Source organism: Ammospiza nelsoni, chromosome 1, assembly GCF_027579445.1.
Source record: "Ammospiza nelsoni isolate bAmmNel1 chromosome 1, bAmmNel1.pri, whole genome shotgun sequence".
Taxonomy (NCBI): Eukaryota; Metazoa; Chordata; class Aves; order Passeriformes; family Passerellidae; genus Ammospiza; species Ammospiza nelsoni.
In genome coordinates, this window is record NC_080633.1 from 155302710 (window position 1) to 155314422 (window position 11713).

Genomic DNA, 11713 nt, shown 5'->3' on the forward strand with positions numbered 1-11713 from the left:
AGAAAGCCTTTCCCTGGTTCAGAAAGCTTTTCCCCAAGTTCAGAAAGCCTTTCCCTGGTTCAGAGAACCTTTCCCTGGTTCAGAAATCCTTTCACTTCCCCTCAGGGACCTTGGCCCTGTGTTTCCCCAGAGCACAGGGCAGACCTGCAGCTGCAATCAGCATATTCCCTTTCCTAGCCCTGAGTAAAAGCTATGGGGCTCTGTAGCACAGCCCTGTAAGAACTAGGAAGAGCAGGGAAAGCAGCTGCAGGGAGGGAGCCTTGTCCTGCCAGGCCACCCCATAACCCAGCCCTGGGTGAGGTCCTGACTCTGCCCTGGCTGTCAGGAGCCTTGCCATGAAGTTCCCCAGAACCAGCTTTGCCCCCTGCCCTGGTGTGCACTGACATTTCACTGGGGCAGGGGATACTTCCTCTGGGGCTCACACCCCTCCTGCCCCCAGGAGAGCTCCAGGGCAGTGTCACAGGGCTGTCCCACGTCCCAGGGCTGTCCCAGGACTGTCCCACATCCCAAGGGTGTCCCAGGGCTGTCCCACATCCCAGCTCTGTCCCACATCCCCTGCCCAGGCTCTCCTGCCTCTCCCTCTGCCCCTGCTGGGCTCTCTGCTTCCCTTGCTCATCGTGCTGCTGCCTCTCCAGCCCTTCCTCTCCCTCACTCTCTCTTCTCTGTTTCTTCCCCTCTGCTGTCCCTTCTAGTCAATGTCTGAAAAGAAGTTTGACTACCGGGAATTTGCTGCTATTCCTTCCTCCAAACCTGTTTACGAAATCCAGGTACAAACTGCATGCTGAGCCCCCTCTGCACAGCCCAGGCCCTGCTCTGGTGCAGGAACTGAGGCTGAGGGGTTTGGGGAGCCCTCTGCAGAGCCCTGGGGCAGGGACACCAGTCCTGCTGAAAACTGGGGGCTGCCTGGAGCCCCCAGCCAAGAGGAGTTAGGGAAAGGTTGGTCCAGGGGGTTTTAAAATGAATGACAAAAGCTTTGCAGATAGAAAACAGCTCCATCTTCACCAGAATGGCTCCTGAAATAGTGTTAAGTGAAAGATGAGAACTGAAAGGGAAGAAAAAGTGACAGAAATGATGGCTAGCAAATGCCAGATTGGAGCAGATGTAACTTGCAGCTGGGCTGTGCCTGTGTCCTGCAGCTGGGTGTTCTCAGGCTGTAATCCTGCTGGCAGTGAGCTGTGGGGTCAGCACCTGGTTCTGAGGGTGAGAGCCATGCTGAGGTGCTTCTCCCTCCTCACATGGGCTGTTCTGAGCTCTTCTGTCATGGGTTGCCAGCTCTGGAGGTGACCCTGACCCCTGGCCCTGCTCTGGGGGCCACTGGAACCAACCTTGTAGGGCTGGGAGCTGAAACTGGGTCAGTCAGGCCCTGGTGGCATTAGTGACAGCTGAGTTGGGCAGGTTCCCTGTGTCTGAAGGGTTTGGGTGGGTTTTTAGTGTCTGAAGGGGTTTAGGTGGGTTTTTGGTGTCTGAAGGGTTCTGGGTGGGTTTTTAGTGTCTGAGGGGTTCTGGGTGGGTTTTTAGTGTCTGAAGGGATTTAGTTGGGTTTTTAGTTCTGTGTACAGAGCATGAAGCAGATTCAGGGCATGGAGAGCCAGCAAGCTCTGCTACACTGGGGGAGAGCTCGCTGTGGGGACACAAAGGTGTCACTGCAGACACAGAGGGGACACAAAGGTGTCGCTGCAGACACAAAGGTGTCACTGCAGACACAGAGGGGACACAAAGGTGGCACTGCAGACACACAGGGGACACACAAAGGTGTCACTGCAGGCAGGCTGGCTGTGTCGGAGTGCACTGTGCGGATTCTCAGGCACTCCTGCTTTATTTGGTGTCTGTTCCTCACTGACACCTGTCCCTCGAGGTGGTGCTCTGCTGCTGGAATCATCCCTCATTTTCCTGGGGTGCCTCCCTTTGGATCTGCCCTCTGCAGTGCCTCCCTTTGAGACGTGCCCTCTGCAGTGCCCTCCTTTGGGACGTGCCCTCTGCAGTGCCTCCTTTGGGATATTCCCTCTCCAGTGCCTCCCCTTGGGACATTCCCTCTGCAGTGCCTCCTTTGGAACATTCCCTCTGCAGTGCCTCCCTTTGGGATGTGCCCTCTGCAGTGCCCTCTTTTGGGACATACCCTCTGCAGTGCCCTCTTTTGGGACATTCCCTCTGCAGTGCCACCCTTTGGGATGTGCCCTCTGCAGTGCCCTCCTTTGGGATGTGCCCTTCCAGTGCCTCCCTTTGGGATGTGGCCTCTGCAGTGCCCTCCTTTGGGATGTGCCCTCTCCAGTGCCACCCTTTGGGACGTGCCCTCTGCAGTGCCACCCTTTGGGATGTGCCCTCGGCAGTGCCACCCTTTGGGATGTGCCCTCGGCAGTGCCCTCCTTTGGGACATTCCCTCTGCAGTGCCTCCTTTGGGACATTCCCTCTGCAGTGCCCTCCTTTGGGATGTGCCCTCTCCAGTGCCCTCCTTTGGGACATTCCCTCTGCAGTGCCACCCTTTGGGATGTGCCCTCTGCAGTGCCTCCCTTTGGGATGTGCCCTCTGCAGTGCCATCCTTTGGGACGTGCCCTCTGCAGTGCCCTCCTTTGGGATGTGCCCTCTGCAGAGCCCTCCTTTGGGCCGTGCCCTCTGCAGTGCCACCCTTTGGGATGTGCCCTCTGCAGTGCCACCCTTTGGGACGTGCCCTCTGCAGTGCCCTCCTTTGGGAGGTGCCCTCTGCAGTGCCCTCCTTTGGGACATGCCCTCTGCAGTGCCCTCCTTTGGGACGTGCCCTCTGCAGTGCCACCCTTTGGGATGTGCCCTCTGCAGTGCCCTCCTTTGGGACGTGCCCTCTGCAGTGCCACCCTTTGGGATGTGCCCTCTGCAGTGCCCTCCTTTGGGACATACCCTCTGCAGTGCCCTCCTTTGGGATGTGCCCTCTGCAGTGCCACCCTTTGGGATGTGCCCTCTGCAGTGCCTCCTTTGGGATGTGCCCTCTCCAGTGCCCTCCTTTGGGATGTGCCCTCTGCAGAGCCCTCCTTTGGGCCGTGCCCTCTGCAGTGCCACCCTTTGGGATGTGCCCTCTGCAGTGCCCTCCTTTGGGATGTGCCCTCTGCAGTGCCACCCTTTGGGATGTGCCCTCTGCAGTGCCACCCTTTGGGACGTGCCCTCTGCAGTGCCTCCTTTGGGACATTCCCTCTGCAGTGCCACCCTTTGGGATGTGCCCTCTGCAGTGCCCTCCTTTGGGACATTCCCTCTGCAGTGCCCTCCTTTGGGACATACCCTCTGCAGTGCCCTCCTTTGGGATGTGCCCTCTGCAGTGCCCTCCTTTGGGACATTCCCTCTGCAGTGCCACCCTTTGGGACGTGCCCTCTCCAGTTCTGTCCCAGTCGGGTTGGGACTCGCCACTTGAGCCCTGTGGTGGCTCCAGACCACCCCAATTCCCCAGGGACAGCCCTGGCTCTGCTGCAGCTGGGGAGGTGCCTCCACATCCTCAGGCAGTGTCTGTGGGTGCCATGGTTCACAGAATCCTGGGATGGTTGGGTGGGAAGGGACCTTAAATCACATCCCAGCCCAGCCCTGCCGTGGCAGGGACACCTTGCCCTGTCCCAGGAGCTCCAGCCCCATCCAGCCTGGGATCCTCGGGTAGTGCCAGGGATCCAGGGGCATTCACAGCTCCCTGGGCACCTGTGCCAGGGCTGCCCACCCTCACAGGGAACAATTCCTGCCCAGTGTCCCATCCAGCCTGGGATCCTCGGTTAGTGCCAGGGATCCAGGGGCACCGTGTGCCAGGGCTGCCCACCCGTGAGCAAGGATTTCTGTCTCATCTCCAGCACAAGTCTGCCCTCTTGCAGCTCACTGCCTTTCTCTTCCCTCTCTACTCTTTGTGCCTTTTGTGTTTCTTCCTCTCCTTCCTGCACGCACCAAGTCTGGGGCTTGGCAGAGGGGGCCTGAGCCAGGCACGAGGGATTCCAGCTGGAGTCTCTGTGGCAGTGTCCCAAATGGGCAGCGTCCCCTCTGTGTCACTGTCCCCGCTGTGTCAGTGTCCCCTCAGAGTGTTCCAGCTGTTCCAGGTGTGACTGGTCCCATTTCTCTTGCAGTCCCCTGATGCAGCTGATGACCTCAGGCACGTGGATGAGCGCAGTAACTCAGGTAAGCCCAGGCCAGGCTGTCCTGGCTGTCCCTGCTCTGGGTCTGGAGGGCTCCTGTCCCTTGTGGGACCCCCTGAGCCCCTCACCCTGTGCTGCCTGAAGCAATGCCATGTTCTGTCTGTTCTAGAATGACAGCTCCACGCTCACCACGTTCATTTTGGGTAGGAGATTTGCACATTTGCATTGTTTTCAGTGATGACTAATCTGTGTGCTGTGTTGCAAGCATGCCTGGTTTTCTCCAGCTTTGTCCTGGAGTGGAGTGGCAGCAGGATGTGGCAGGGAGGTTTTGGGCTCTGTCACCTGTTCAGTGTGCCTCATGCAGGGGCTGCAACAGGGAATGGTGCAGGTGAATTCATCCGAGGTGCGCCCATGGGCAGTGACCACCTCGGTCAGCAGGAGTTACAGGTGTGCACCTGGAGCTCTGGGATGTCCAGCTGGGCTGTGGGATGTCCAGCTGGGCTGTGGGATGTCCAGCTGGGCTCTGGGATGTCCAGCTGGAGCTCTGGGATGTCCAGCTGGGCTCTGGGATGTCCAGCTGGAGCTGTGGGTCTGTCCAGCTGGGCTGTGGGATGTCCAGCTGGGCTGTGGGATGTCCAGCTGGAGCTCTGGGATGTCCAGCTGGGCTCTGGGATGTCCAGCTGGAGCTGTGGGTCTGTCCAGCTGGGCTGTGGGATGTCCAGCTGGGCTGTGGGATGTCCAGCTGGAGCTCTGGGATGTCCAGCTGGGCTCTGGGATGTCCAGCTGGAGCTCTGGGATGTCTAGCTGGGCTCCGGGATGTCCAGCTGGAGCTGTGGGTCTGTCCAGCTGGGCTGTGGGATGTCCAGCTGGGCTGTGGGATGTCCAGCTGGAGCTCTGGGATGTCCAGCTGGGCTGTGTCTGTCTGTCCCACCTAACATACACCTGAGCCTCTCCCAGCTGCTCCCAGGGCCTGGGCAGAGCCTGCCTGCTGTGTAGCCTCTAACAGTTGGTGCTGGTTTGCTTCTACCCTTTTTGCATGTTTCACCCCTTTATTAAAAAAAACCAAAAACAAACAATTCCTTTTATCTTGACCAATTCCTCTGAGTGCAGGCTGCATCCCAGACAGCTGAGCCACAGCTGAGCTGTTTCCTGAAGGAGGTTCTGCTCCAGGACTCTACACAAATGTACTTTCCTGAGAACATGATCTGTTCTTCATCCCTCAGAGCCATCCTTTGGGATGCAGTGCCTCCCTTTGGGATGTGAGCTCTGGATGATTCTCCTGAGGGTGTTTGTTCAGGCAGTGCAGGGATGAGAGCTCAGGGCAGGGCTGGGGAGCAGCAGCTGCTGCTCAGGGCATCCAGAGCTCACTGCTGCCTGTCCCTGCTCTGCTGGCCCTCACATGGGATGAAAGCCAGAAGGAAAATGTGGTGCTCATGAGAGGCCCAGCCCTGAGCCCTGAAGCAATGCTGAAATCACCTGTGGTGTGTGTGAGGCACACAAACAAGGTTTTCCCCAATGATCTGGAAAGGATGGAGGTGAGGATGCCAGTCAGCTCTCCTGGCTTTTTCAGAGACCCCATCCCCTCTCACTCTGCCAAGCAGAGCAGCATTCCAGCCAGCATAATCAGAATGGTCCTGGATTGTGGAATCATGGCTTTTTGACTCACAGCAATTCTGAAACCTTTTGCTATCAAACCATTACATCAGGAGCTCCGAGGAAATCCAACTGCAGGAAGGTGTTGGCATCTCACTCCTCCCAGCACATCCCTGTCCTCTTGCCCATGCAGAAACATTTCCTTCCATTCTCTGCTCTGACTTCATGATCATAATCTCTTGAAGGGGTTTAAAAACCTTTACTCCAAGTTTTCCATGAGGCCATGGAGTTACTGAACGCAGAACAGCATTCTCAGGGTGGAACCATCAGTGTTCCCTTTGCTGTGACATGACTTACCCAGATCACCTGAGACTTCTGCTTCCCAGTCCTGTAACCTGAGGCTGCAGAACCTCCCCTGATGCTTTTATGCTGCTCCTGTTACTGGAAACCTGCCTGTGGGACCTGAGGAGCTGCATTTCCCTGTGCTCCTTACCCACTTGGGCTGTTCCTATGGAACCTGAGGAGCTGCATTTCCCTGTGCTCCCTGCCCACCTGGGCTGTTCCTGTGGGACCTGAGAAGCTGCATTTCCCTGTGCTCCTTACCCACCTGGGCTGTTCCTGTGGGACCTGAGGAGCTGCATTTCCCTGTGCTCCCTGCCCACCTGGGCTGTTCCTGTGGGACCTGAGGAGCTGCATTTCCCCGTGCTCCTTACCCACCTGGGCTGTTCCTGTGGGACCTGAGGAGCTGCATTTCCCCGTGCTCCTGCCCACCTGGGCTGTCTGCTGTGGGCAGCAGCTGCCACAGGAACGGAGCCTCCCCATCCGGCCCCTGCCCTAATTGCTGCTGGCTAATGAACTCTGCAGCTCTGACACTCAGGAACCACACGTGTTCTCTCTGCCCTCCTGTGGCTTTAATTTATCCCTGTCCAGCCTTTTTAGCCACATCACTACTCCAAGGACTTGTGTGGCATTTTCTGGGGTTCCCTGTGGCAGGAAGGAATGAATCTGACTCCATGTTCTTAGAAGGCTAATTTATTATTTTATGATCTATATGGTATTAAAGAATACTATACTAAAACTATACTAAAGAATAGAGAAAGGATACAGACAGAAGCTTTAACAAGATACTAATTAAAAACTTGTGACTCTCTCCAGAGCATCAACACGGCTGGCTGTGATTGGTCATTAAGTTAAAACAATTCACATGAAACCAATGAAACAACCACCTGTTGGATAAACAATGTCCAAACACATTCCAAAGCAGCAAAACACAGGAGAAGCAAATGAGATAACATTGTTTTCCTTTTGCTCTGAGGCTTCTAAGCTTCCCAGGAGAAGAATCCTGGGCAAAGAGGGTTTTTCAGAAAATGTGATGGTGACAGACTCGCATCCATCCTGTTCTTCTCCAGACTTGCATTTCACAGGCTCTTTCCCACCAAAATGCCAACACAAAACTGGAATCTCTGGATTCATACCAGTGGCAATGCCTGTGCTTTCATCCCAGAATGTCCCCTGTCCCTGGTCAGGAGTGTCCCCTGTTTCAGCAGTCCTGATCTGAGAGCTCTGGTCAGAGCAGCTCCCTGCATCCAGCTGGGCCTGACACAGGGGGTGACCCTCACCTCCTTGTCCCTGTCCTTCCCTAAGGGTCTGGATCCTCCCATTCCAGCACCTGAGGCACAGCAGCTGTTCCACCATGCATGTGGTGCCCCTGCGTTTGAAGCCCTCCTGGCCAGCTGGGCCAGTCTGTGACCCAGACTCTGCTCCTGCTCTGTGGCAGAGGGACCCCTCAGCCCTGCAGGCCTGGGCCAGGGTGGATCCCTGCTCTGGAGAGCAGAAGGACACTCAGGACATTTCAGGACACTCAGTGTTCCATGCAGCTTGGCACTTCAGTCACATTCAGTGAACCAGGGCTGGTACAGGCAGGTGTCTTCTCACCCATGGCTTATCCTCCCCAGCACCCACAGTGTTCCTGCATGAGCGCTGGGTCACCAGGGGGTTACTGTGAGTGACTGAGACCAGTGCTGTCCCAAATCCAGCACCTGGGAATACCCTGGAACACCTCTCTGAAAGTGAGTGTGGACAGGGCTTGGGGCAGCCTGGGACAGTGGAAGGTGTCCCTGCCTGTGGCAGGGATGGAATGGGATGAGCTTTAAGGTTCTTTCCTACACAAACCATTCTGTCATCCTATGATAGCCTTGGCATCTGCATTAACTGTGCCAGCTGTGTGCTGCCAGAATCACAGCATGGTTTGGCTGGGAAGGGGCTTTTCAAACCCCCCAGTCCCACCCCTGTCCTGAGCAGGGACTCCTTCTATCAGACCGGGTTGGTGTGAGCCACAGCTCCCCTGGCAGCCTGTGCCTCACCACCCCCTCACAGGGAAGGATTTCTTCTCACCTGACTTAACCAGGGCTTTGTCCTCACATCCAAACCCCTCTTGTCATTGCAGCTCCCCGGGATTTCCTCTCAGGATTTCTCTGACTTAGCCCAGGGCTCTGTCCACACATCCGAACCCCTCTTGTCATTGCAGTGCCCCGGGAGCAGGACGGGCAGCCAGAGGAGGAGGAGGAGGAGGCGCTGGCAGCAGGGGATCCAGCAGCAGCAGCTCCCTCAGCCCTGGAGGACATGGCCCTGTACAGCAGCAAGAGGAAGCTCCGGCACAGCCGGCGCAGCCTGGAGACCGCTGTGCCCACATAGGTGGCCCTGGGCACTGGACTGGCCTGGCTCAGCCTGGCACTGGCCTGGCCTGGCACAGCCCCTCGGAGCTCCAGGGACAGCAGCAGGCTGCCCCCCTGCCTACAGACTCTGCAGGGGACGAGCTCCCCTGAGCTCTGTGGCCAGCTGACTCGTCTGGGGCCGTGGGCCGCCCTTGCTCTCACCCAACAGTGCACTGGGGCACATCCCAAACTGGGACAACACTGGACTGACTGCTGGCAGATGGAGAGGAGGGGTGGCCAGGACAGTGGGCAGATTTTTAGCCTGTAAATATTGTGTGTCGGGAAGAGTAGGACAGGGAGAATGTAGGAGTGTGAGAGTGTGTTGGGCTCCAGCTGTTACTGCCTCAGCTTGGGTTTTGTAGTGGTTAAAAGGAGCTTCTGCTCTGGTGGGAATCAGGAGAAAGGTCCAGCCTGCCTTTACTCCTATTTAATTTCCAGTCTTTTGCCAAAAAGCATCTCCTCCCAGCTTCTGCACTGTGTCACCTCACTTCCTTTGGGAGTGTTTGGGAATGGGAAGCTTGGAGGCAAAAAGAAGGAAAAACAAAAAAAGAAAAACCCACCAGAATTCCAGCAAAGTGCCTCCCTCTGCCACTGGCACTCTGTGCTCAAGGAGAGCAGAGGCAGCTCTCTGCCTCTGTCCTGGGGGGACTCTGCTCCTGCTGGGGCTTTGTGCTCCCTCCCGGGATGGGCACATCCCCTTTGTCACCACTGCAGAGCACGCGAGTGGGGAGCCTCTGCTGTGGCACTGGGGCTGAGCTGGTCACTGGGCAGGAGTGGGATGGGCTGGCAGCCAGAGCAGGGGTGCAGGGGTGTGTGACAGCAGTGGGGCAGCACAGGGGCACAGGTGTGACAGCAGGTACCTTAGGGGGTAGAGTTCAGGAACTGGGGATGGGTAGAACGTGGAGTTGCTGGGGTCAGGTTGGGAGTTAGAGGGTCCTACACACGGAGATGGGGAGGCCACGGTGGCCACAGTGCTGGCTCTAGGGTGGGGTGGGATGTCACGGGTCCTGCTGTGCTGTGGTGTGGGCTGGCAGGGAGCACCAGGAGCAGGATGGGGCTGGCCTGTGCCTTGCAATAACCACACAGTTCCACTTTGCCAGCTCAGCAGCTTCAGGCCCCTTCCCATGGAGGACAGGGAAAATGCACGTTTGCCCACACAAGAGGGAAAAAGGAAAATGAGCAATGAGTGGGGGTGTGAGCCTTGGTTTCCACAGGTTCTGAATCATGTGAGCTCTGCAGATGTGGAGGTCACAGCTGCTGCTCCCAACTCTGCCATCAGCCTCTGCTGCCACTAGTGAAGGGAGACAACCCTTTTCTTTTTCTTTTATCACTGCCTCTCACCGTGAGGAAGGTCCGAGCTCGGCACAATCCCCTTCCCTGTCCATTGGTGCTCTCTGACTCCCCAGCAAGAGCAGGGTTGGACCTTGAGCCTCACAGTGGCTGGGCACTGACAGGCACAGCTGCTTGTATATTTGCTGAAGGAAAGAGCTGGATGCAGTTTTCTGGGTGCAGTTTTTTAGTTGAGCCTCTCCTTTCATGCCAAAATCCAGCAGATCATTTTAACTGACTCTGAACGTTGTGATTTTACAGACTTGTGAAGGGGTACTCTGATAATCTCACGCTGCAGCTGCAGCTGCCTCCATCATCAGCAATTTGAGCTTTTCCTTTTTAAATCTAATTTTAGCATTTGCTTTTTAACAAGAGCAGTTTTGGAAACAATCCTGGCTGGGTTTTGGTGACTAACTTGTGATTTTCTCTCCTTTCCCTGTGCGGTACCTGGTGCCAGGCTCTGGATTCTCTCCCGTTCTCTCCCAAGAGACTCCGAGGGAAAATTAGCGCATCAAGACTGTAACTAGTGAAATTTGTACAACCAAAGAAATCTATTTTGTGGTTCAAGGATAATAAAGTTTACTTTACATTTTAGAGCCTTTGGTCACAGTGGTTTGCCCTGTGTCAAGCCTGCAGTTTCAGTGTAAGGCTCTGCTGGTGGTTGTTACTCACTGCATAATCCAGCAAAGATGCTCCCGGTGTCCCTGCCTTTGGGAGCAGGAATTGATGCACACCCCAGTTACTGCCAGCTGAGAATATCAATATTCAGGGATGGGGAAAAAGAACAATATGAAACACAGTGATACCAGTCTTCAGTCTCTTGGCTTTCCTTATTTGGCTGTGTTAAAACAAAACAAAAACAAAACAAGAACCAGAAAGCTCCAACATGATTTTGTTTATATTATTAAAGTTTTTAAAAATAGTTTGACTATTTTGGGGTAAAATAGTCAAAATGGGGTAAAAGCCAACCCCATTTCCTGTAGCCCAGTCAGGTTTTCCTGAGCCTGGTTCAGTGGATGGGCACCATGCTGTGCCACCCCAGGGAAGGAGGAGCAGTCTCAGAAGAGGGTGGATTGTGGATTTCCTTTTCCTGGAGCCAGGGTGGTGCCAGAGCTCAGCCTCAGTGCTCCACCTGTGTGACAGGTACAGCTGGAAAGGGGCCTTGGCCATGGCACAGCCACTCCTTGGTCAGTGAGGGCTCAGAGCTGCAGCTGCCAGCCCCACACAGGCTCTGTGCTCAGCTCCTGGGCTGGGTTTGATTTATTTGTTTATTTATCTGCTCTCTCCCCTGGGCCAGGCTCACTGCCAGGCTCCTCTCTCAGTGTGTATCCTTGTCCCCCAAAACTGGACCCTGATTAGGTAATGGGAAGTGGTTTACCCCTTCAGACAAAGGTAAGCACAGAAACATCATCAGTGGGAATTGTTTATTTAGGGATATTAATGTAGGCATGATTCATGTAGGGTTGCAACTAGATGGTCTGTAAGACCCCCTCCAAGCCCAACCATGCTATGATTCCATTATTTATGTAAATAGGAATATAAATCACCCAGTTCAGTACATGGGGAGAATGCTCTGCAGGGTGGCCCAGGCAAAGGGCAGAGCCCAGCTGGCTGGGCTGCAGGGTTTGCAAGGAACTCTTGCAGCCCTGAGCAGCAGCAGCAGCAATCCACAGCCAGGCCCTGGGAGATGGAGGGAGGGAAATGTCACATCTGGACACAGCTCCAGCTGTGAGCCTGCCCTGCCCTCTGACCCTGCCCAATGCCAGTTCTGGTGCCAGGAGTCAGTCCTAGCCTGTGAGCTGAGGGATGATGGCACTGCTGGTCCTTCCCTGCATTCCCCATAGAGAACAGTCTGGGATAACTGTGGGATTCTGCTCAAGGACTGCCCTGAGCAGACAGGTGGGGCTGTCCTGGAAGCTGCAAACCACAACAAACTCACCTGTGTGTCAGCTCTGGCCCTCGGAACACCCGGGGTTTGTCAGCTCTGGCCCTCAGAACACCCAGGGT

At 55.7% G+C, this 11713-nt stretch overlaps 1 protein-coding gene across 2 annotated transcripts in view; it reads left to right on the forward strand.

Moving 5' to 3' along the window:
• Positions 1-10300, forward strand: part of SCRIB (scribble planar cell polarity protein) — a 127819-nt gene extending 117519 nt beyond the window's left edge. Inside the window, exons 44-46 of one of the 2 annotated variants that reach the window (XM_059468822.1) lie at positions 693-767; positions 4062-4113; positions 8191-10300. In XM_059468822.1, the coding sequence (XP_059324805.1) occupies positions 693-767; positions 4062-4113; positions 8191-8357 (294 nt within the window). In that variant the 3' untranslated portion in view covers positions 8358-10300. The remainder of the gene's footprint in view (positions 1-692; positions 768-4061; positions 4114-8190) is intronic. The other variant, XM_059468814.1, reaches the window with a different exon arrangement.
• Positions 10301-11713: the final 1413 nt, after the last annotated feature.